This window comes from Venturia canescens, chromosome 8 (genome assembly GCF_019457755.1).
Source record: "Venturia canescens isolate UGA chromosome 8, ASM1945775v1, whole genome shotgun sequence".
NCBI lineage: Eukaryota > Metazoa > Arthropoda > Insecta > Hymenoptera > Ichneumonidae > Venturia > Venturia canescens.
In genome coordinates this window covers 22,576,409-22,601,433 of record NC_057428.1, presented here as the reverse complement: position 1 = coordinate 22,601,433, position 25,025 = coordinate 22,576,409, and the positions used below count along the sequence as shown (strand labels likewise).

General features: G+C 42.1%; 1 protein-coding gene across 1 annotated transcript; it reads left to right on the top strand.

The window, feature by feature from the left end:
* Positions 1 to 556: 556 nt before the first annotated feature.
* Positions 557 to 24,500, top strand: LOC122414874 (probable GPI-anchored adhesin-like protein PGA55). The gene is made up of 3 exons (XM_043426512.1): positions 557 to 2,419; positions 20,869 to 21,792; positions 21,826 to 24,500. Exons 2-3 carry the CDS (start codon positions 20,985 to 20,987, stop codon positions 23,751 to 23,753), a joined length of 2,736 nt encoding a protein of 911 aa, XP_043282447.1. The 5' UTR covers positions 557 to 2,419; positions 20,869 to 20,984; the 3' UTR covers positions 23,754 to 24,500.
* Positions 24,501 to 25,025: the final 525 nt, after the last annotated feature.

Sequence of the window (25,025 nt, the reverse complement as noted above, 5' to 3'; positions counted from 1 at the left end):
TACGGGGGCACGACGATGGACGAGAATGATGTATGATATTACGTCTAATTCGCTATTATATCAATCTCAACTTCAACGTCGTTATATATACAGCTAACATACAACATTTGCGATTACTTTGCATGTATATTTTGTTTCAAGCAGGCAACGCAAAAACTATTTTTCACTATCATATATTATATTCTCTATAGGCAATGCCGCAATACCAATATTGCTCCATTTCGTATTCCATTCGCAAACGCACGTTCCACCTCGTCGTCGTCGTCGCTGTGCTGTTGGCATCAATCGTGCGCGCCTTTCAAACCTCCTTGCTAAAGCGCGCAGTTGTTGTAAGGGCAATAATTGGCTGCTTTGTTGGATTTAGGTATATGGAGAGAAAGCGAGAGAGGCGCCTCGGGCGTGCGATTTCCGTATATAGGCTTCTTAATATATATGTATAAGTGTGCTTCCCGGGGAGGGGATAAAGACGAGATCGCGGGGGAGGAAAAGAAGGAACCGATCGTGTTCGGGGTTCGCGGTGGCGGGGGGGGGGGGGGGGGGGCGCTGAGGGACGGAAAATAAGAGTGAGAGAGAGAGCAGGGGAAGCCAGGATTTATATATGTATATATTTAGATGTATATATATAGTATACGCGTCAATGCAGAAGCTGAGGGGGGAACGAGGAATGGCACGGTACAGGCCATAGGAGTAGGAGCATCGGCGGCAGCGCAGCTCTCGACAGCTCGACCAGCACAGCTCGACTCATGGCCGGGGGACTCGGCACGAGAACCCAAACGAGACCAAGATCATCAGTGGCAACTCGACGCCCGCATCGAACGGAAAGCGAGTTCCCGCGTGCATTTTGTAAACGCGAGAAAAAACGTAAAGAATACTAATGTTTTACCGTAGTGAGAAATAAATAAAAATAATATATTATCGGGCTTGATGTCGCTACTGGTTGAGAAAGTAATCGGTTCGATCGCGTCAAAAGCAGGATGAAAAGAAAGGAGGAAATAAAAAATGAAAAAACTCGTATAATAGCGGAGGATTAAAAATTATTTGCAGCAGTGAGAAACAACATTTTGTTTTCTCTTCCTGTGTCTCCTTGCGCCGCAGAGCTGCTGGCTATATATATTTAAACTTGTGCACGCGTGTACATATGTAACTGGGATGAAATTAAATTGATGCGTCGTCGTAGCTAGAGCAAAGCGGAGGGAGGAAAATACGAGAAGGTGTGTGTGATTCGGTGCGCGGAGCAGAGAGAAAGAACAATTTCGAAAGCAGAAACGTCAATTGAGTTATTTGTTATTGTCATCGTCGTTTCACTCCGTTGGGCAGTTAGCACCCACGTAGTACTCGCGAGAGGAGGGAGACTCTCAATGAAACGTCGTAATTTTTCGTATCGACGACAGCCGCAAACGCGTACCGGAAGTGCTCTGCTCTCTCTCTCTCTCTCATCTCTTGCATGAGTTTCAAAATAAACAGACACGAAAGCGATAACAGATAGATGTATGTATACGCGAACTTGCCGTAAGGTAATACACAACACCGAGGTTATTAGACGTATATGGCACACGCTTCGCGCACAAAGTTCAACGGAATAACCAACCGGGAAAGAACCAACGACGACAGAGGTTTCTCTCGTTTAAAATATATTAATTTTAATACGATAACCGTTGATCGCTTCGCAATGAAAATAATATTTATTTGAAATAATTCGATGCCGAGCCGTTTATTGGCGAAACCGCCCAAGTGAAGAATATGATGTAATAATCGCATTGATAAAATAATCAAGATTCGCGCGGATTGAACTGGTCATAAAAATAATATAATTGTAATATAATTAGCATCGAGGATTCTCGAAAAGAAATATTTACACGAGAAATCGCGGATGACAGCTGTCGCAAGAATTTATCAGCATATATGCTGCGAGAGCAACGCCGCCGATGATATTATGTTGCTTATGATGATGAAAATAATAATAATGTCACACGCAGCAGCAGCGGCAACGGCAGCGGCAGCAGAATTTAGGATGAGAAAAGAGGAACAGGAAATTTTCGCTCGGAGCGAATGATCGTGGAGCAGGAAATTGTGTTATTTCTCATACCATTATCAATGCGAATGGCCGGAGATAAAAAAAAAGAGAAAGAAAAATTACCGTAAAAAAAATCCATCTTGTACAAACTTGTTCGTGGCGTGCGTGTGTGTGTGTGTGTGTGTGCGCGTGTGTGTGTGCATCGCGCGCGCGCGCGCGCATATATTCGTGGAAAGTGAATAGAGAAAGAGAGAGAGAGAGAGAGAAGCAACGACAACGCCGTTCTCCTTTTTTTTCTTATTTCCTTTTTATTCTTGCACGTCTGCTGAACGTGGGATAAACGATTATTGAGGAAAAAATCTACGAAAACTTGTCCAATTTATATCTTCGCTATGGATATTGAGGGTGAGCGATCAAGATTTTTCATATATTCATTTTATTTTTCCCATCTCGATTAGAACAATCGAACTCGCGATCGTGTGCGCTATTTTCGATTTCGATGGGAGTACCGCTGCCACAACACGAAATGTTTTTTCTTCCCCACGTTATTAAATATGGTAAATTCAAACGCGCGCGCGAAAAAATATTGACGATACCGCCGCTCGCGTACATGAGGTATTTATCGTTTTCAATACACACGTATACCGACCAACATCGGTATTATTTACACTGGGCTTATTTATATTTTATAAAATTACACGCGTCTTATGGTTATTTGCCCGATGAATTTTTCTTGAAACTTGTTGTAACTTTGGTTGATCGGTAATTGTGAGGGGATTGCTCGGAATAATACCATTTACCATTTACAAGTACATATATTGCTGCTGCTGGGGGAGAATGAAAGGAGGCAGATAGAGAGAGAGTGAGAGAGACCGAGGACTTTTCTCCTTCTCTTCCCAAGAAACGACGAGGGTTATAGAATTATTAACCGTTAGACACACACAACACCAGCCCAACCAGCTTGACCGACGACTCAATTTCTTTTTTTTTTTGTTTCCGGTATCACCGCTGCGCTGCTCTTGTTTCAACAATGCGGCTACATGTTTTTTTTTCGTCATTTCCACCTCATTTTGTTGAGGCAACATTTTGTTGATGTAAAACGATATACGCGGAAAAAAATGCGGGTAGAGAGCGCAGAGACGGAAGCAGTGCGTTATCTCCGTTTCTTTTTTTTAGTTCTCGCCTTATTGTTAATCGACAAACCTAGAACAGATTTATACGGAATCGTATGGAGTTTTTAATTTACGGGCAACTTTGTATTGCACACATAATATTATCATTATTTTTCGTTGCGAGTGCGTTCTTATCCGGTCCGGGAACGAATATCGTGTAAGAATGAAAAATTTGCCGCATCGAGTCGTCGAGCTTGAATAGTCGAACGCGCTCATGTATATAAATCCGCTTGATAAATATTATACACCTATATACCTATACGTGTACTGGATATTAGTTATCGTATCGAGTCATCGTAAAAGCGCGTGCTTTATCGGGCCCTCGTTATATAGGACGCATGCGAACAAAGGATCAAGGTCAAAAGACTGCAGATGATAATGAAACGACAAACGTTAAGCCGTGAAAAGAGCGAGTCAGATATTATTAAGATTTTACGCACCTTGCGTTGAAACAAATCTCAAAGAGCAGCCAAATTGTCAATTTTTGAGAGAAAAAAAAAACAATAAATTGTCCTCCTACGATACGGGTCGTTTAATCTGATTCTCGCAATCGAATGCTGTACGCGCCCGTCATCAGCAGAAAAACGTATCGCGTGGTTGTCGGTGCCTGGGAAGAGAATATATAGGGTAATATGGGACAAAACGGACTTTTTTCCGAAAGTGAAATTTCATAAAATGCATAAAATTTTTTTTCCGGTTCTAAATCATGGTAAATTGTTGAATTCCACACGGTGACGACATCCCCAAAAGATTCAAGTTTCAGAGCAGAATATGTCCGTCTTCGAAAGACGAGGACTTGGCTGTCTTGGGGAGCTTTTTTTTCTGTCTGCTAAACTGCTACATTTCGAAAACATTTCGATATTTTCATTTTTATGCCTTGCAAAGGCTGTGTCCGTTGGGGGTCCCGGAAAATTTTTTTGAAGAAATTCCGCAAACTAGGACCATGAATCAATAATGGGACTCCGATATAGTGCGAACACGAAATATACCCCAGCACGATGGACCCAAAGTTGATTTTTTGCATTCCTCAAAAACATGACAGAAATGGGATATAAGATTTGACTCATTTTTTTTCAATTAACATCCAAGGAATGGAGCCCGAGTGGTCCCATTTCTTTTCCCCATTCAGAGGGGCTGTGTCCGTTTTGCTCTGAAATTTTTTTCTACGATATTCGGGAAACAAGGACTGGATATCAATTTTGAGACTGAAAAATAGTTGAAAGACCATATGCTCATCAATGAAACTTGCTTAAATTCTTAAGTGTCCATTTTACCCCATACTTCCCTACAAGTACTCTATCTATATAATCGTATTTTTAATTCTATACTCGAATCGTTGCTTCTTTACTTTCGCGCACTTGCGAATGCGCGGAACAACTCGCGTATCTATAGGTTTGCGACATGAAAAACGGTCTTGGAACCTGGTTGTAGGATAATGAAAAGGTAAAATTTGAGAAGAAGCGAGGGCAAGCAGCGCGTCAATAGAGCGTATATGCGAGAAATAAAAGGGGGAACGGCTCGATAATTGCATCAGTAGTTTCAATCCCCGCGTGAACAGAGTGGAGCATAACACAGCGGCCAAAAAAATGTCCTTTTATCTTTATATGCCTACTTTCGACATGAATATGGGAAGGATATCCATTGCTGGGCCCGCGCGCGACGATTCTTCGCGGTAACCGCGATTCAATCTAGCTCTCTGTATACTCAGAAGTAGTATATAGATGAGCGAGCGGTGGGGAAATTTTGGGCTGGTAACGCGCTTGCTATACGTGTAGAAAATTGGTGTGCGAGAGGTGATGTTTATTGCTCGGATTCCCCATAGCAGCGAAGTTGCTGAGGCCTGCGCGGGCGCGGTCGCTCGGTTGCCAGCAGTCATTTCCCTAAAAACAATTCCTATTATTGCATACCCCAAATGACAGTCTTTTCATATTATGCATATAATAAACTGATCGGCGGACGCCGTAAAAAAATACGCCACCTGCCTTGTTCGGTAGGGTCATATGGGCGCGCAACGCTTGTAGAGCAGCACCGAGGCGGCGGCGACGACGAGGCTATATCATTCGTACTTTTCCAGTAGGCACGCGCGCGCGCGCGCGCGCGCACGCACGCAGTTCGAAGTGGGACAGGGAGTAGTAGCACGCGCGTAACGCGCGTTGTGGGTCAGTGCCAAACCTTGCTTGGATGAACGCATAACCGCACTATACTGCACCTATATATACATGTAATACATTTTTCTTCTACACGATCAACGAACGAACGCCTCTCTCTCTCGCGGCGCGCTCGAGTTTAAGGGCTAAAAAAAGCCTTTGCTTCCCCGCCGCGCTTATATACCGATACGCGAATTTCATGCCCGCGCGTTTATTAACAATATTATTCAAACGATTATTATTTTGAAAGTAACACGAGTTTCTATATACAGAGCCGTAGCTGACCTATCAAACTCGCGTGCGCGCATTTAGTTCAATAACGCGTGCAAGAGTTTACAAGTTTCGCAACGATATATGTGGTGACTGAAATTTTCCAGACTTGTCACGAAATCAAATTCTTCCGCTTTTCGCTCATACTGTTTTATAATTTTGAGAAAAGATCTTATTCTCATGGGCGCGCCAATCACCGAAGTGACACAGTATGATCGGAGGAAAATAACAGTTTGCCAGTTTGGCTTGCAGTGGGAAGGGGGCATAGGAGGGGACCAGCGAATAACGGGAAAACACAATGAAATGTTAACTGTTGAATCATTATTTGCACAATTTAATATAGTCACGATGAGAATTGCATTATTACAAGAACTGCGAAAAGAAGATCCAAAAGACGGGAAATATACTTAGCCGAGCCGTCTCCCGACGACTCGCACGCGAGAAATTCCGATCCACTCGCTCGCTCGCTCTCTCTCTCTCTCGCACACACACGCACACGCGCGCGCGCACCGCGATTCCCGACTTTTCCCCGCGAATCTTCAGGAACAATTATTAACCCAAATTTGAGATTTCCGCGACGGCCACGCAATTAGCCCGAACAATAATTTTTCTCGGGAGATCAAGTCAACGAGGTCGGAACGCGAGCAAAAATTTAACTGGCTGAATTCGCACGTGTTGAAATTGCAACCGTAACAGCCGTTTTCTCGAGTTTTTAATTTTATACCAGGATCGATCGTGATTCATTTCTCCCGTTTTCAAAGAATTCGAAATTAGCCAAAAAGGGCATGCAATAATTACCGGGAGCAAATATTCTAAATGAGAAGCCCAGCGCACCGAACAAAACGAATAATGAAGGAAAAAAACTCACAGAATTGTACGCTCTCTCTATATAGATCACACGTCTCACCCGCTCGATACTTGACGAAAATCTGCCGAAATCGATCCTCGTTACTCGTTACGTTACCATCCCTCTTCGCTCGCTGGGTGACAAAGGGTACGCCACTCGAAATATCTCCATAATGAACGTTAGACGGGGTCCCGAATTTTCGCGGGATTAATAGTCCGATCTTTTTAACAATTTTAATAAACCCTGGCCCGGATTTTATGTTTGCTGTCGCGAATGCTAACGGGAAGGAGGAGTATTGCAATGACATCCTGAATTTTTTGGGGTCGAAGATGCTGAAACTGTGAATAAGGTTGACGCCCCTCTAGAAGATGGAACTCCCCTGAGTTTTCGGTGTAGCGATGTCGATGACTCCTTGCGGATTTGAAAATTTCGATCTTCTCGAACTTTCCGGAATATTCTGCGGCGAGTAACCTGTAATTGTGTATGCTGCTCGGGACGTGGTTGTATTTTCCTGCGTAGGAGCCTCGCTCCGAGTACGCCGACGTTTCGAATGTTCTGCCCTTCACATTATCAACTTTTCCCCAAATTCCAATCTTCCTTTCCAATTTCTCGGGACGGCTCGCATGAAAAATAAATAAAATAAATCGCGTTGCGTAAATTAAATATTCTCGCAAAATTTTGAACTTATAAAGGCTTTACGGAGTTGTTGCGTGGCCGAAGTATGTACCGAGCAAAGCAGATTGGAGAGCATTTCTCGGAGTTTTTCCCATTTATTGTCAATACGAAAAAACGGTAAAAAAAAAAACCAACCAAAAGCCGGCTCCGCCGACGCCGTTCGGCGATCAATGCACGTGAGCGCGCAGTACAGCTCTCTCACGTTTTTGGTTGCAAAAACAAATATGGAGATATCGATAAAAGGAGGATAACAACGGCTATATGCGCGAAATAAGAGACGAAAGAAATTGATGAATTCTCGATGCGCGATCGAGCTGTAAAAAAATGATTTTCATCGGCGGGGGCCTCGGGCTGTCGGTCACTGACACTCTTTCTTCTTCGCACGGCCAACTGTCCGCCCGCGAGACCAATGTGATACGCACGAGAGAAAAACAGCTTCTCATATATGTATGCGGCGCAGCAACATGCGGGGAGCGAACGACCGCGCGCGATCCTCCAGCATGCATTTCATCCGCACGTTTAATACTTTCGCGCGTATTTGCTTTAAAAACGTTCATTTTTTTTCTTTACAAAACAGAATTTTCGCCCAAATTTTCAATCAATTCGTATCAATCTTCATTCGAATGATTCGTGATTAATTTTTTTTCCTCCATTTCGTTGGATTCTAACATTACAAATTTTGCGGTAATATATACCTGTATATTAATATTAATCGCGGATAGACTCTCCGTGAGACAGAGACGACTCAGATGTACGCGTTCGAGTGTGCCAAAAAAGTGCGTATAAGTCGCAATACGCGTATGCGCATTGTCGTCTCGGAATGCTCCGCGAAGGGTCAACAATCGGGTCAGCTCGAATTAATTAAACCGCAGTTAAGAAGATCGTTCGGACCCGATACGCACGGTTGTATATATTGGCGTGTCCTTACCGAATCAGTGTATCAGGACACTTTGGGAATATGAATCATGCGATGATGACGACGGTGATGATGAATTAATTCAAGAGTATTGAAATAATATATTCGAAAGAAAATTCGAGAGACGATGAATCGCTACGGCATTGATAATTGATTGATCAATCTTTCTCTCTCTCTCTCTTTCTTTATTTGCAGCACGGCAACATAATATAATTTATCGTAAATCGTATAAATGTGATTGGAATGAGGAAATAATGGGGCGCGGTATAGCAGATCGATATTAATTGATATATATATAGGTAGGGGAGTATGGGGCAAAGTGGCCTACTTAAGGAATTTGAAGTGGCCTACTTAAGGAATTTTGAAAAAAAAAAATTTTAGGGCAAAGTGGCCACCCCCTCGAATGCGATGAAAATCGATAATTGTCACTTCTCGTAAAATAGACGTTGGAATTGACTGTTCTCGCATGGAACATTGAAGGATGCGATAAAATGAAAAGAAACGAGGCATAGTAGGTACCCTCCTTCGATGGGATGAAAAAAGAATTAGTCGGAATACTTGGATAAATTTTCCCATTACCAGTGGCAAAAGCTCGTTCTTATCGGGGGCAAATCGTGGGAAAACCGCCATTGTCACGAGTCTGTCGTATCGCGCAAATCTAGTGAGTAAGAAAAAAGAGATCATGAAAAAAGAAAAATTCTTGTCTGCGGCGGACGTTGCGTGTATTTTCTGCGCGATCAACTTTATTCGCATTCCTCCAAAGATTGAATTCGTTGCGAAACATGTCTAAAATGGGCGCACACTTTGTGTGCAGGTGTTGATGAAGATCAAGTCCATTATAAGTACGATTTTTGTCAATTAATATAAAATAGACATTTATCAGTAATTCGCAAAATGATTCTCACCCTCTGCCTCAAATGGCTATCAATTTCTCAAAAAACATATCATTCTCACTGATCCTGTGCCCCGCCAGAAATCGGAATTGCGTGAGTCGCTACTTTGCCCCAGAATTCAAAAATGCCCCAAAAAAGTGGGTGGCCACTTTGCCCCATGTTCCCCTATACAAGGTAATCGCCGTGAGCGCATCTCATCGGTGTGCATATATGAGCACAACAGCCGGTTCGGTTCAAGCGTAGCAATTTTAACGAGTTATCAATTTAATATCCTCGTGCCTGTGTCCTCCCACGTGGATACATATACCATCATATTATTAAGGATAAGAAAACAGTAAAAAATAATATTCCACGCGCTCATTTTTTTCTTCCGTAAGATTGAGAAAATTTCGAACACGTTGAACGCGGCGTATAAAGAGTTGGAACGAGTAAAAATGAAAAAAAAAAATAAAAGCTGTGACATGATACGTAGGTATTTTTATGTTGGATAATAAATAAAATTTTCGCTTAGTTTTGTCTGAGAGCAGACGTAGGAGTGCGGACATGTATGAAATCGGCAGTGTCTTGTGAAAGACACTGCCGATAGAAAGGGTTTAAAGGCGGGGATAGGCCCAAAAGTGCACGGGGAAGTGCGGTGAAAAACCAGGAATCATATGGAGAAAAGAAGAAATATGATTACTGAAGAGAAAAAGGTAAAATATGAGGAAAATGTGAAGACAAATAGGGAGGAGGTTATGTACGAAAAAGGAACTGCAGCGCCGCACGGAGAGGAGCAGAAACAAGAAGAAACTGTCGGTATGGCAGGAATCGGTAAAAAGACGGAGAGAAAGAAAAGAGGGCGCCCAAAGACAATGAAGAAGAGTGGCAAGAATAGAGACCTGCGAGGGACTTCTTTGAGGTCGAGAAAGGGAAAGGCAAGACAAAGGTACTACACTCACCGCCGGCGCCCCAATCTCCGCCAAATACAATGAGAAGAAAATATGACAGGATGATAGGCAGATGCATGGAGGGGGAAGATGAGGAAAATCGTGAGGAGTCTAGAGAAATCAGTGACTATGAAGATGAAATTTGGGAAAACTACGAAGGAGATAAAACCAGAGATGGTGTACACACACACAAGAAAAGAGGGGAGAAAATTTTATAGAAAAAAGGTGAAAAAGTCAAAGAAGTATAGTGAAGAGAAAGACAAATACAAGCTGGAGGACGGAATTAATAAGAGATATAGAAGATAGAATTAAAGAAAGCCTGAAGGAGGAATTAAGGAATGCCTGCGAGAAGTAAAAAAAAAATATAAAGAAAGAGATTTCACCGCTACCTCGTAGATGCGAACAAATAATGAATAAAATCATGAAAGTCCTTGTGGGAGAAGCAGAAGAGTGGAGGTATAAAAATTACAGAGACGCTGAGATACGAAGAGAGGAAAAACAAACGTTGACACGGGAGATAGAATTTTGGAAAAACAAGTGCGAAAGCAGAGAGCAAGAGGGAGTAGGAGAAAAAGGGGATAAGGACAAGCGGTGGGATTGGGAAAAAATGAAAACACGGGTAAAAGAGGCTAGCGACAGGAACAACAACGGGATAAACAGTCCCAGCCCAAAGCCAAGTCCTGAGGAAATGACAAGAATCATAACAGAGAAAGAGAGAGAGAGAGAGAGATGCGGAGGAGAGTGCAATGGAATTAGGAGAACAGGAATGGAACGAGGTACGAAAGAAAGAAACAAAATGGAGAGGAAAGAGAGACAAGTAGCAAAAGATGAAGTTTGGAAAGATGAAAGCTTCAAAAATACAGGTGATAGCAGAAGAAAAGAAAAAGACAAGCACAGTAGTGATGATGGAAATATAGAGGAAAGAAGAAGAGCAATAATAAAAGAAGCGCCGGGGCCTTTCCAAGGGTGGATGATCAGGAATGAGCTAAACAAAAGAGCAGAGAAGAGATGCCTGACGAAAATGGGAGAAGCAAGCAAAAAATCACGAAAAGAGGTAATAGGGGTGATACAAATAAAGTGCAACGTGGGAGTAAGTGACAAAGTGGAGGCAATATATGAGAGCAACGGGAGAATATTGATGAGATTCAAGAGACTAGAGGACAAGAAGGATCTTATGAGAAGGAAGGGAGGGATGAGAGGAACGGACATATGGATAGAAGACGGTTGGACAAGAAGACAACGAGAAATCCAAGGATGGCTGAGGAGAGTAGCAGATCTGGAGAGGAGAAATGGGAATGAAACAGAAGTGAAATACATGAGAATAAGGATAGGCCAAGAGTGGTGGAAATGGAATGAAGAAAGAGGAAACATCGAAGTCGAGCAAGATGAAGAATTTTTTCGTCAATGAGGAGAAGAGATGGAAAGAAGAAGAAAAGAAGAGAGAAGAGGGAGAGGAAAAGGAAACTAAAATAATCACATGGAATGTGGCAGGAATATATAAGATTGGAGATACGTGAGAATTTTTAGAAGGCTTTGATATAATAATATTACAAGAAACATGGCTAGAACAAAAAGGTAAGGAAAAAACAAGAGAATATTTAAGCAGTGAATTTTGTTGGTCATTTCAAGCGGCGAAAAGAGAGAAGAATGCAGAAAAAGGCAGAGCGAAGGAGGGAGGGGGGGGGGGGGGGGCAGGCTATCGGAATCCGTAAAAATATGAGTGAGGAATGGAAAGTTGAAGAATGAAATTATGGGGTGTGTGGAAAAACGAAAAGGAAAAAGGAAAAGTGATAATTACGATATACAACAATGAAGGAATGAAAAAAGTGGGGAAACTACCGTTAGGTTGGGAGACCGCGAGAATAGCGCCAATCTACAAAGCATGGGAAAAGGATAGAGCGACGAATTACAGGGGGGTGGCGTTATTAAATGTGAGGTACAAGGTGCTAACGAAAATGATGGCAACGAGGTTAGAAAAATGGGCGGAAAAAATGCAAAATTAAGAGAAAGTCAAGCCGGTTTTAGAGAAAAAAGAGGTACGAGGGATCAGATCTATGTACTGAACGCGTCTATAAATAATAGACTGAAAGTTAGAGGTGGAAAGCTGTATGTCGCTTTCATTGATTTCCGTGCAGCGTTCGATAAAGTAAACAGGGGAAAATTACTGGAGAAACTAAAAAAAAAAGGAATTAACGGATGTGTGCCTTAAGCGCGTTGCGATTTGATTTCTATATAGATGACATGGAGGAAAGATGGGAAAGAATGAAGGAGGGAGGAACGGTCATCGGAAGCGAGAAAATATATCCAATAAAGTATGCGGACGATGTAGCAATAGTGGCGGAAGACGGAAAGAGTTTGAAGAGCATGTTAAATAAGAATTTGGAAAAATGGGGAAAAGAAAATTACACGAAGGTAAATGAAAAAAAAAAAGACAAAAATAATGATTTTTAGAAACGGAGGGAGACTAAAAAAAGAAGAAGAGTCGAAAATAAAAGGTGAAAAAATAGAAACTGTCAACGGCTTTAGATATTTAGGCTATTGGTTTACGACAAAGAATGTGTTGAAAGTGCACGGAGCGAAAATGAAGGGAAGGGCACAAAAAACAGCAAATGCAGTATGGGGAGTGTGGAAAAGAGCAGGAAGGGATATGATGGACGAAAGAATGTATCTATTAGACACAACAGTAAAAGCAGGAGCCTTGTACGGAGTAGAAATATGGGGTTTCGACAAAATAGGGCAACTCGAACTAATTCAAAATAGATACTCTGCAAAATGGGGATGGGAATAGACATGAGGACGTCCAGATATGTATGGAGGACAGAACTGGGAATCCAAACGCTAGAGTTTAAAATCAGAGAAAGAGCACTGCGATACATTATTACAGTTCTGAAGATGGAAAAAGACAGATGGCCAAACATATGCTTAAGGGAAGAAGTGCGAGGGATAGCAAATAAAAATCCATCAAAGTGGGGAAAAGATTTGATAAGAGTGTTAAAAGAAATAAAAATCGAACAACTAGTGGAGATGGTCATCGAAAGAAAAGAAAGAAAAACTAATCGAAAAAGGCTTGAAAAATTTAATAATGAGAGCCATAGAGAAAGAAAAAGAACAGATACAGGAGTCTTCATATAATAGTATATATAAAGAAATAATTGAGAAAGAAGAAAAGCCGTGGAAATATTGGGAAGCGATGGGTATTAAAGGAAATGACAAAGAAATGTGGGCAAGGATAAGATGTGGAAACGTAGGGAGAGATGGAAAGAAAGGGGAAGAGGAGTGGAAGTGTAGAATGTGCAAGCACGAAAAAGAAACACTAGAACATCTAATCATTTGTGAAATAGGTAGACAGTCAATAACAAAGTAAACGAATGAATATATAGAAGGGTGGACAAAAGAGGCTAAGGAAGGGAAGGGCATCAGGGAAGAGTTGATAAGGATGTTAAGAGGAGAGATTAAGGTTCAAATGTGTCAGTTTTTTATAGTATAAGAGCACAGTATAAGAGCACAGGTATAAAAAGTATAATCTTTGTAAAAGGCCACAAAGGTCATGCAAATAAAACTCATTACTACTACTACAATAAGTATAAAACTATAACTAACTTAAAAATAAAGTTTAAAATAAATGACATAATTATGGCTCGGTGATGCATAAAAGTACAATAATAAAAAAATAATAATAACAGAATAATATAGAATAGAATAGATTAGAATAGAATGGGCATTGGCTATCCTATTGATTGAGTGCCATCAAGATTAAAAAGAAATTCACGTAACATACATGTGAAAATAGGAAGAGAATTTAGGGGGAAGAGATATAGGTCGGGAGCGAATGCCAAAAGTTTATGGCAGATACAAGAAATGAATTCTCAAAGATTTGCATATCGGAGATTGAGATTTTCTGAACTTGCCGAGTTTGTCACTGTTATCAATAATGAATGGATCGAGCCACGAATCAGAGAGAGAGAGAGAGAGAGAGCGAAGAGACGGAATACGTTGAATAAAATGCGCGCGCGCGCGCGCATCGTTGAGATGTACGTCGCAATTGACGCTGAAAGTTGATATATTTTTATCGCTTCTAATAATAAATGTATTCTATCCAACAACAATTGAATTTTGACAACAGATTTATTTTTCATTCCGCATCCGAGGGAGGCTCCGGGCCCCTATGCCTTGCGTTTCTTTTTTTATAACGATAATTGACAATAGAAAGAATAACGGGATTGCCAGCAGCAGCAGCATTGTCCTTGCTTAGCAGGGAGCGGGTGCGCTGACTATGTCCCAAATTTTTTTCCCCCAAAAAAAGTTGCCAAAAATGCGGACGCATTATCGGTGTTTGCGCGGGCGATATATAGAGAGCAAACTATTGTGTTGCGCGGGGTATTGGTAAAAGAGGAAAAAAGAAAAAAACAAATGATATTTGTAATACCGGCCGAAAGCAGGTTTGAAAGTTTCCCTCTCGTATATAGTCAAGGATCGTTTTTTCTTCTAGCTATCGCTGCATGCTCGCGAGTTGTGGCAGGCGAAGCTTTCTGTAGCTATTATTAGTTATTATTATGAGATGGTGGAAAAATATTTTCGCTATGTTACAAAACCGTACGCGCTCGTGCCCGATACGAGTATACGCGCGGCAATACGCGCGCGCATACGAGCAAAGAAGGAAGCATAGAAAAAAAGTAGAAAGAAGAAAAAAAATTGCGAGAGCAGACTCTAACTCAACTGTATCGGAGAGCGTGTCGTCGGCGTATCCGCGGGAGCTATAGTTGCGTGTTCTCTCTCTCTCTCTCTCTCGCTTAACAATTTTAATTCCTCGATCATTTCGATCCACGAGTTTGAAGAATTAAAAAATTTGGCTGATTCTATCACCACTGTTGTATAGTTTTTCATTACGAATATAATAGATTGCGCCAATAGCGGAACAACTCGAGATCGCAAAATAATTGATGCGTCGAAAGCGCGAGAGAAGAGGAGGAGGAGGAGGAGGAGAGAAGAGCTGCTTATCGTTGGATAGGCCGTAGCTCGGAGCTCGGAGAGTAAACAAAATTGTTAAAGGATCTCGCGGGTCCTCGGTGCTGCAAGGCCCGAGAGATATTAAATAATAACAAGCTCGTGGTGAAAGGAGCCAGCCGAGCGAGTACAACGCGCGGCGCCGCCGCGCGCATTATGCGGTTCACCCGCTCGCCCGCGCGAGCAACGACGCTATATACGTCTATCCGTTTTTATCTATACAGCCACATCGTTCAACCATTTACACAGTTTCGTTTTTTTTTTTTTTTCTTTCTTTCAATTTGACGCATACACTGCATACCTCGAATCTGGAAGCGTATCATACACGCAATAGCTTTATATCATCTCATAAAAAATATAACGCGGAACAGCCAACATAGCTCCGACGCACTTTTGTCCATTTCAGTCAAGTTGGTAGGACACATTTTCCTGTAGATCATAACTTGAACAAGCTATTGCATTTGATATAAGCGAATGTGAATAAAAAAAGTTATATACTAGAATTTGTTGTTTAACAACGACAACGACGACGACGCGAGAGCATACGATAGTGTCATATAGTATCTTTGTATAAAAAAAAGTGACTAGACGGAATAAGGAGGTCGCGTGCGCGCGCGGGTCTTTCTTTCTCGAGGGACAGCGAACAAAATTGTGTCGTTGAAAAAAAAGAAACATAAGGTTAATAAGACGCGAGTCTCCGACAACTCGACCGGCAAGACTGTTAGTATTTGTTTCAAGTTCTGACCGATTCAAAGAGAGCGCGTGTCCCTCCCGCCGCTTCTCATTATTTATAAACGCGTATATAATAAATATAGGGGAGTATGGGGCAAAGTGGCCCACTTAAGGAATTTAACGAGTTTTGTCGGGTAATATATGATCATTTACTTATTTTTATGTCCCCAAACTGATTCCACCTCCTTGTTGCTCGAATTTTGAAAAAAAAATTTTTTGGGGCAAAGTGGCCACCCCCTCAAATGCGATGAAAATCGATAATTGTCACTTCTGGTTAAATAGACGTTGGAATTGACTGTTCTCGCATGGAACATTGAAGGATGCGATAAAACAAAAAGAAACGAGGCATAGTAGGAACCCTCCTTCGATGGGATGAAAAAAAAATTAGTCAGAATACTTCGATAAATTATTTGCCAAATTTTTTTTCATGCCGAAAATGAATATCCAGCCAACTTTATCAGATAATAAATGATCTTTCGACTATTGTTGAGTCTTAAAACTCTTTGTTCATCCTCTTTTTCCTCATTTGCGTCGAGAAAATTTTTTGGGGCAAAGTGGCCACCCTCTCAAATGCGGTGAAAATCGATAATTGTCACTTCTGGTTAAATAGACGTTGTAATAGACTGTTCCCGCATGGAACATTGAAGGCCGCGATAAACCGAAAAGAAACGAGGCATAGTAGGTACCCTCCTTCAATGGGATGAAAAAAGAATTAGTCGGAATACTTGGATAAATTTTGCCATTACCAGTGGCAAAAGCCCGTTCTTATCGGGGGCAAATCGTGGGAAAACCGCCATTGTCACGAGTCTGTCGTATCGCGCAAATCTAGTGAGTAAGAAAAAAGAGATCATGAAAAAAGAAAAATTCTTGTCTGCGGCGGACGTTGCGTGTATTTTCTGCGATCAACTTCATTCGCATTCCTCCAAAGATTGAATTCGCTGCGAAACATGCCTAAAATGGGCGCACACCTTGTGTGCAGGTGTTGATGAAGATCAAGTCCATTATAAGTACGATTTTTGTCAATTAAAATAAAATAGACATTTATCAGTAATTCGCAAAATGATTCTCATCCTCTGCCTCAAATAGCTATCAATTTCTCAAAAAACATAGAATTCTCACTGATTCTGTGCCCCGCCAGAAATCGGAATTGCGTGAGTGGCCACTTTGCCCCAGAATTCAAAAATGCCCCAAAAAAGTGGGTGGCCACTTTGCCCCATGTGGCCACTTTGCCCCATGTTCCCCTATAATGTGAAGCGTTACGAAAAAACAAATGTTAAAAATGGGAGGAAAGGAGAGAAAAAAAAATGTGGGATTTAGCGTAATTGAAAGGTGAGTGAGCGTATGGTGTGCCGATCGAATTTTTCATAAACGCGCGCGATGCGCGTTAAAATTTCCAAGAGAGTATCCGCCGGGGAGATTGTACAATGCGAGGAAGGGAAAATGGTATTTTTCAAGGAAAATGGAAAGGGAGAAGATGAGCGCGAGAGTGACCATGAATAAATGAAAAAAAGAAAAAGAAAAAAAAAAGGTGGGTCGGTGGACCGTGTAAATAACTGCGCTACGAAGGGAAAGAATTTGTGTTGCCTGCGATGGATTCTGGAGAGAGGCAAGTTAGCGGTCAACGTCGAGCAGGCAGCAGCAGGCCAAATGTATGCGCGCGCGCATTAGTTTATTATTGAAATTTTCACTCGTTACGTGCCTGAGCAGGTCGCTATTCGAATCGCTCACACATCACCGTATATAGAAAATATCCAAAAATGATGTTATCAAACGGCGTCAACTCGCAGGCCCGATCGATAGGCCCCGTTAAAGAAGAGAGTATAACGAAAAAAGCAGGTTGACTTCTAAACATAGCAATGAAGACGGATTTAGAAAATCGTGCTTCGCCCCGTCTCTTCGGGAGTATAGTGGTGTAGGCGCTTTCGTTGATATGTGTGCGCGTTTATAAACATATATAGTATATCGCATGGAAAATCCCCGTATATACACCGAGAGAGCGATGCGCGGACGCTTCGCGTTATAAGTGTCTTATATTTCTCTCTTCTTGTTTTTTCTTATATACGACGCCTTTCATCGCGGATCTCACGACATTGTCTCATCCCGCAGTGAAATTGATTCAGATGCCTGGTATCAACGAAAAACTGCTGGATAGGCGCGAAATGGAAAAAAGGAAGCAGGTTGCGTTCTCGCTTGTCAATCCGCCGAGACTCCCCGGGCCCCGGCGCCACCGCTGCCGTCGCGCCCCGCGGGCTAATGTTCCCCTTAAACTTTCATTCTTTTTTTCTTCTTGTTCTTGCTTCTTCTGGCCTCTTTTACGGAGTCCTCGTGGCAGTATACAAAAGTCGTTGACTCCATTTCTTTCCGTTACTATTTTTTTCAACTTTAGCCCTGTCGGATCCGTCGTGTATACAATCCGATTCTCGCCTTTTCTTCCGGTCTATCCAGCGCAGTTTATCGAGTGCGTGTATGTGGGCGCGCATGCGCTTATATATAGGTACGCATCCCTGCGCGGTATATTCATTCGTTTTATTGACGAAAATTTGTATATTTTTACAACTTTGATTTGACAATAATTATTTAGCGCACCAACTTTTATCGTTAGGCGAAGCAGTAGGGATGTGCGCGCCGCCGCTCCGCGAGTGCCCGCCGATACTTGGAGAATTGCGGAGAATAAAGGGGATGAGGAAGGGAAATGTTGGTACTTCGCGCGCGTATATAAGACTGACCATAAGCACGATATCCTTCTCCCATCTTTCTCCGATTCACGCATATAGGGGAACATGGGGCAAAGTGGCCACCCACTTTTTTGGGGCATTTTTGAATTCTGGGGCAAAGTGGCCACTCACGCAATTCCGATTTCTGGCGGGGCACAGAATCAGTGAGAATTCTATGTTTTTTGAGAAATTGATAGCTATTTGAGGCAGAGGGTGAGAATCATTTTGCGAATTACTGATAAATGTCTATTTTATATTAATTGACAAAAATCGTACTTATAATGGACTTGATCTTCATCAACACCTGCACACAAAGTGTGCGCCCATTTTAGACATGTTTCGCAACGAATTCAATCTTTGGAGGAATGCGAATAAAGTTGATCGCGCAGAAAATACACGCAACGTCCGCCGCAGACAAGAATTTTTCTTTTTTCATGATCTCTTTTTTCTTACTCACTAGATTTGCGCGATACGACAGACTCGTGACAATGGCGGTTTTCCCACGATTTGCCCCCGATAAGAACGAGCTTTTGCCACTGGTAATGGGAAAATTTATCCAAGTATTCCGACTAATTCTTTTTTCATCCCATCGAAGGAGGGTACCTACTATGCCTCGTTTCTTTTCGGTTTATCGCGGCCTTCAATGTTCCATGCGGGAACAGTCTATTACAACGTCTATTTAACCAGAAGTGACAATTATCGATTTTCACCGCATTTGAGAGGGTGGCCACTTTGCCCCAAAAAATTTTCTCGACCAAATGAGGAAAAAGAGGATGAACAAAGAGTTTTAAGACTCAACAATAGTCGAAAGATCATTTATCAACTGATAAAGTGGGCTGGATATTCATTTTCGGCATGAAAAAAAATTTGGCAAAATTTATCGAAGTATTCTGACTAATTTTTTTTTCATCCCATCGAAGGAGGGTTCGTACTATGCCTCGTTTCTTTTCGTTTTATCGCATCCTTCAATGTTCCATGCGAGAACAGTCAATTCCAACATCTATTTAACCAGAAGTGACAATTATCGATTTTCATCGCATTTGAGGGGGTGGCCACTTTGCCCCAAAATTTTTTTTTTTTTTTTTCAAAATTCGAGCAATAATGAGGTGGAATCAGTTTGGGGACATAAAAATAAGTAAATGACCATGTGCTACCCGACAAAACTCGTTAAATCCCTTAAGTGGGCCACTTTGCCCCATACTCCCCTACATAGGGGAACATGGGGCAAAGTGGCCACATGGGGCAAAGTGGCCACCCACTTTTTTGGGGCATTTTTGAATTCTGGGGCAAAGTGGCCACTCACGCAATTCCGATTTCTGGCGGGGCACAGAATCAGTGAGAATTCTATGTTTTTTGAGAAATTGATAGCTATTTGAGGCAGAGGATGAGAATCATTTTGCGAATTACTGATAAATGTCTATTTTATTTTAATTGACAAAAATCGTACTTATAATGGACTTGATCTTCATCAACACCTGCACACAAGGTGTGCGCCCATTTTAGGCATGTTTCGCAGCGAATTCAATCTTTGGAGGAATGCGAATGAAGTTGATCGCAGAAAATACACGCAACGTCCGCCGCAGACAAGAATTTTTCTTTTTTCATGATCTCTTTTTTCTTACTCACTAGATTTGCGCGATACGACAGACTCGTGACAATGGCGGTTTTCCCACGATTTGCCCCCGATAAGAACGGGCTTTTGCCACTGGTAATGGCAAAATTTATCCAAGTATTCCGACTAATTCTTTTTTCATCCCATTGAAGGAGGGTACCTACTATGCCTCGTTTCTTTTCGGTTTATCGCGGCCTTCAATGTTCCATGCGGGAACAGTCTATTACAACGTCTATTTAACCAGAAGTGACAATTATCGATTTTCACCGCATTTGAGAGGGTGGCCACTTTGCCCCAAAAAATTTTCTCGACGCAAATGAGGAAAAAGAGGATGAACAAAGAGTTTTAAGACTCAACAATAGTCGAAAGATCATTTATTATCTGATAAAGTTGGCTGGATATTCATTTTCGGCATGAAAAAAAATTTGGCAAATAATTTATCGAAGTATTCTGACTAATTTTTTTTTCATCCCATCGAAGGAGGGTTCCTACTATGCCTCGTTTCTTTTTGTTTTATCGCATCCTTCAATGTTCCATGCGAGAACAGTCAATTCCAACGTCTATTTAACCAGAAGTGACAATTATCGATTTTCATCGCATTTGAGGGGGTGGCCACTTTGCCCCAAAAAATTTTTTTTTCAAAATTCGAGCAACAAGGAGGTGGAATCAGTTTGGGGACATAAAAATAAGTAAATGATCATATATTACCCGACAAAACTCGTTAAATTCCTTAAGTGGGCCACTTTGCCCCATACTCCCCTATATAAAAAAAATGATCGTACACCGTATATCGTCGGATGAGTGCGCCACCACCACCGCGCGCCACCGCGCGTATATATACGACGCAATGTGACGAATCGAGATTTTATTCATTTTTTTTTTATTTTTTTCTCTCTGCATGTATAATAATAAAAAAATAATACATATATAATATTTATTATTTCAGAATAATAAGCAATGTCCGGAGGAATCGAATGTCGTAGGAGCCGAGCGTAGGTGCGCGTCGGAACGGGGGTGTAATCGAAATAGGATCGAAAAGGTTCCAAGTAAACGCGGAATAATATGTTGTTGAGAACGGAGAGAAGAAAAATGAGGATTGAACGGATCGGTGGGCGCGGAAGAATAAAAATCGAGATTCTCGTGATAATTTTATTAGTGGGAATAATAACGTTTCGTAAAACATCGGAAGCTGCACCTGCGACAACGCCTAATTCAGAATCTGTGGCGGGACGAGAAGACGCGTATCAGCGGCCTCAACGGGAGGAACAGCGGAAAAAGTTAAGCAAAGATTGGTCAATTGGGAATCTGCCATTGGGAAATGATGAAAACGCGGAAGTTGGTAATCCGAGCGAACTGGCCTGGCAAGCTTGGTTATTGGTAGATTCCAATACCAATCCGCAGAGTTCCGGCGGAGTCTTGGATTCGGCGAGTTTATTGCGTCGTATAACACCCAAAAGTATATTTATTGCTCCCGCATTGACCGCATGCGCGGATGGTTATCAGGCTGATACGATGAACAGATGCGTCAAAGATATTAGCATCGACAGTCAGGCGCACAGAGGATTTTTGGTCGAGCGATTGAACGCTATTTTTGGAAACGCAGCCAAGCCTCAATTTTCCATTTCATCCTCGTCGTCGTCGTCGTCGTCGTCGTCGTCGCCGCCGCCGCCGCCGCTCTCGTCGGGCTCCTTGCCGAGCGGTCCGTTGCAACTCAACATACCCCTTTTCATGCCAACAGTCTCAAAACAAAGTTCCCAAAAACCAGCGAGAGAAGCGGGATCGTTGATCGAAAACAAGTCCAACAGCGAGGAAAAAACGAGTTTCCAAGAGGAGGAGAATGAAAATTCAAATATTTCACCATTATTAAATGGTGGTGGTGGTGGTGGTGGTGGTGGTGGTGGTGGTGGTGGTGGTGGTGAAAAAAACATTTCTCAAGAAGCAGCGAGCGTTTACGAGGAAATGAAAAACGACGACTCCGTTGTTGAGATTAATTCTACGGTAATAATCGATCAAACGGATGAACCTTTGAAAATTAACGATTCAAAAAGAAGGGGGGAGCAACATAATAATAGCGAGATTTCTCTTTCCGCTCCGACGATGGTTCTTCTCTTATCCCCGAGTGGAGCGAATCGGGCAACCTCTTCGAATTCCGGTGACAATGAGGTCATAGTACCCCACGACTCGAGCCTCGGCCGAGTCATAATAAAAATGGAAAACATAACCGGGAACGTAACCGGCAACGAAATAATAAGGCTGAGCGTGTCCGAGAGCATCGCAAATACGACAACGACGACGGCTGCTGCAACGGTAAAAACCCGAAAAAGCACTAAAAGCCCGGACAACACCGAAATGACAACATCCTCCGTTTCCGATGAAAAAAAATACTCTATCGGGGAAGAATTTTACGATGACGAATCGACTGAAATTTACGACGATGACGATGAAATATTTCAACACGGCGAGGCGGCTGCTGGTAAGGCGGCGGTGACATTTACGAGTATCGGTGAAAATATAACTCCCGAATTTAGCCGAATGAATCCTCAATCAGGTACGACGAGTATCGAGTTCCGGAAGCCGAACGATGAGAAGCAGGGCAATATATCAAGCCGAGTCAGCATAAGCGCAGACTTTGTACGTGAAACGACTCTTGTCGATTTCCCCGATCGTCCGACGACGATATCAATGAGGATGAATTTGTCGAGCTCGATCGTAGATCACGAGTCAACGACGAGTAAATCGTCGATCGACGACGATCCGATAACGACCGACAACGATAGAGAGGAACAAATATATTCCGCATACAATTTCACTAGCGTTGATCGGCGACCCGTTTCGAAGCTTCAAAACGATTCTTTCTCCGGCGTTGTAACGGGTCAATCGAAGGATCATCGCTATTCCTACCCGAATAATAATAATAATAATAATAATAATAACAACAACAACGATTCGGTTAATCCGGTACGTGGAATCGAGCAACTTGTCGATTCGTCGAGCGAAAAAAGTGACGACGCTGTTGAAAGTATGATAGCGGCGGCTTCGACCAACCTCGCATTCGCCGCAAGCCTCTCATCTACTGAAAAATCCGTCGTAGCCCAGCAGCAGGACGACGATAAAGTATTCGAATTATCGACTTATGAAATTCCAACCGGGGATGATGACTCGAATCGGGCTAACGGCGCTCATATTGATGCCGCTGGGATCCGCCGGAACATTGTACCAGCACCGATAATTGGCACGATCGATAACGTTAAATTTCCAAATAATGAGATTAAGGAAGCACCCGGCGGCGAGGGCTCTGCTGTCGGTCTCACGAAAAATGATGTAAAATTTTCTTCTTCGGAGGAGGCAAACGGTATCTCGAACGATTATAAGGAGAGAAATGGTCGTCCTTATACGAGGAAACACGATAAAGAAGGAATATACTACAGCGGAGAAACAGAGGAAAACGCCGGAGTACATTTGTCAGCGGGTCAACGAGGCGAAGAATCGTATTGGTGGCTACCGAATGGGCGGTGGCCCAATCAAGACGAGCAACGGCAACCCCCGGCATCGATAAACAACCCATCGTCCAATATCGTTCAACGATCGAGCAGGGATAAGACACCGATGTTGCTCAAATTTTGGACCAAGATGCCGCTCCTCAGAGATCCGAGTTTATCATATACGACGCGTTCAGATTCGTCGAAACAATATCGTCTACGGGACGTCTTGAAATCTGAAATTTTGGCGCGCGGTCAAACGAAAGGAGTTAATTACTATTACGGAACAGGTGGAATCGTCAAACGCGATACCGAACGAGTATTCTCAGTGAATGACGAATCACTGATCTGAATTGAGAGTTATCGCGTGTACCCAAGCTTTCGACGGACCGAGGAAATACCTTTTTTTATTTATTTCCGTAAAAACGCTCGAAAGACGAAAGTGCACCGCGCGAGATGGAACAATAGCGATGGAGCATAAGCGACGTAATCTGCGCCCCCGTATTTTATGTGTGCGCGGGTGTGTTGGCGGCGAGCGGGGAGTAATTTTAAAAATTTTATTATTCAAAGAGCGAAGTATAATGATGATGATGATGATGATTTTGACAGGTCGTGGCAATATATGATGTAACGAGTTTATCGTGGACAACAGACTGATAATAATGTATTATTGTATAAGAATCGATATATTATTCGAATAGAGACGTATTGTTATTTATAACGCGCGGAACAAAAACAGAAGTTGAGAAACAGAAACTGTTGCTACTATTTGGAAACGCACGACGCGCAATCAACGCTTTTTCGTGACGCGTTCGATAATAATCAATTGAGAGTATCGAATCGCAATCCGAGCTATATTGACAAAAAAACATAAAAATGAATATACTGCTCGACTTATTTGTCAAGTTACGTGATGATTCGCACGTATATGTATGTATGTATGTATGTATGAATTAACGAAACGAGCCAAACGGACAAAAACAATACAATGATATACCGATATAACTTTGAGATAGAGACACTTGGATTTCGGTTACGTTTGAAATTTGTGAAAATTTTTCGCATCGGTTATAAAATAATATACTAATATTATTCTCAATCCGAATCGAGTTGTCTCTCTCTCTCTCTCTCTCTCTCTCTCTCTCTCTCTCTCTCTCTCTCTCTCTCTCTCTCTCTCTCTCTCTCTCTCTCTCTCTCTCTCTCTCTCTCAAGGTACTTGAGAAAAGGATCATCGACTTGGAGTCATTTCGTGTAAATATTGTATAACGTTTCATCGCAATAATATTTGTATATAAATGTGGTACAAAATTTTTGTACCGCTCAGCGGCGTGATTAAACTCTCACCGACCAACGACTTTTGTGCGCATGACGAGTATTGTGTTAAAAATGATGAAAAAAATAAAAAATGCATGGTGTAAACGAAAAAAAATTTTTTAAATATTACGAATCTGTTTTCCATATACTGCATATACTCCATATATGTGGACATACACGCGCAAACGAATCGGTTCATTTATCGCCAATGAGAAAATGGAATTGAATAATATCCCGTGAATATATGTATGTGCGCGCGGATAGCAATTGATATATTGTAATATAATGAGAATCCGGGGAGGAACGAAAA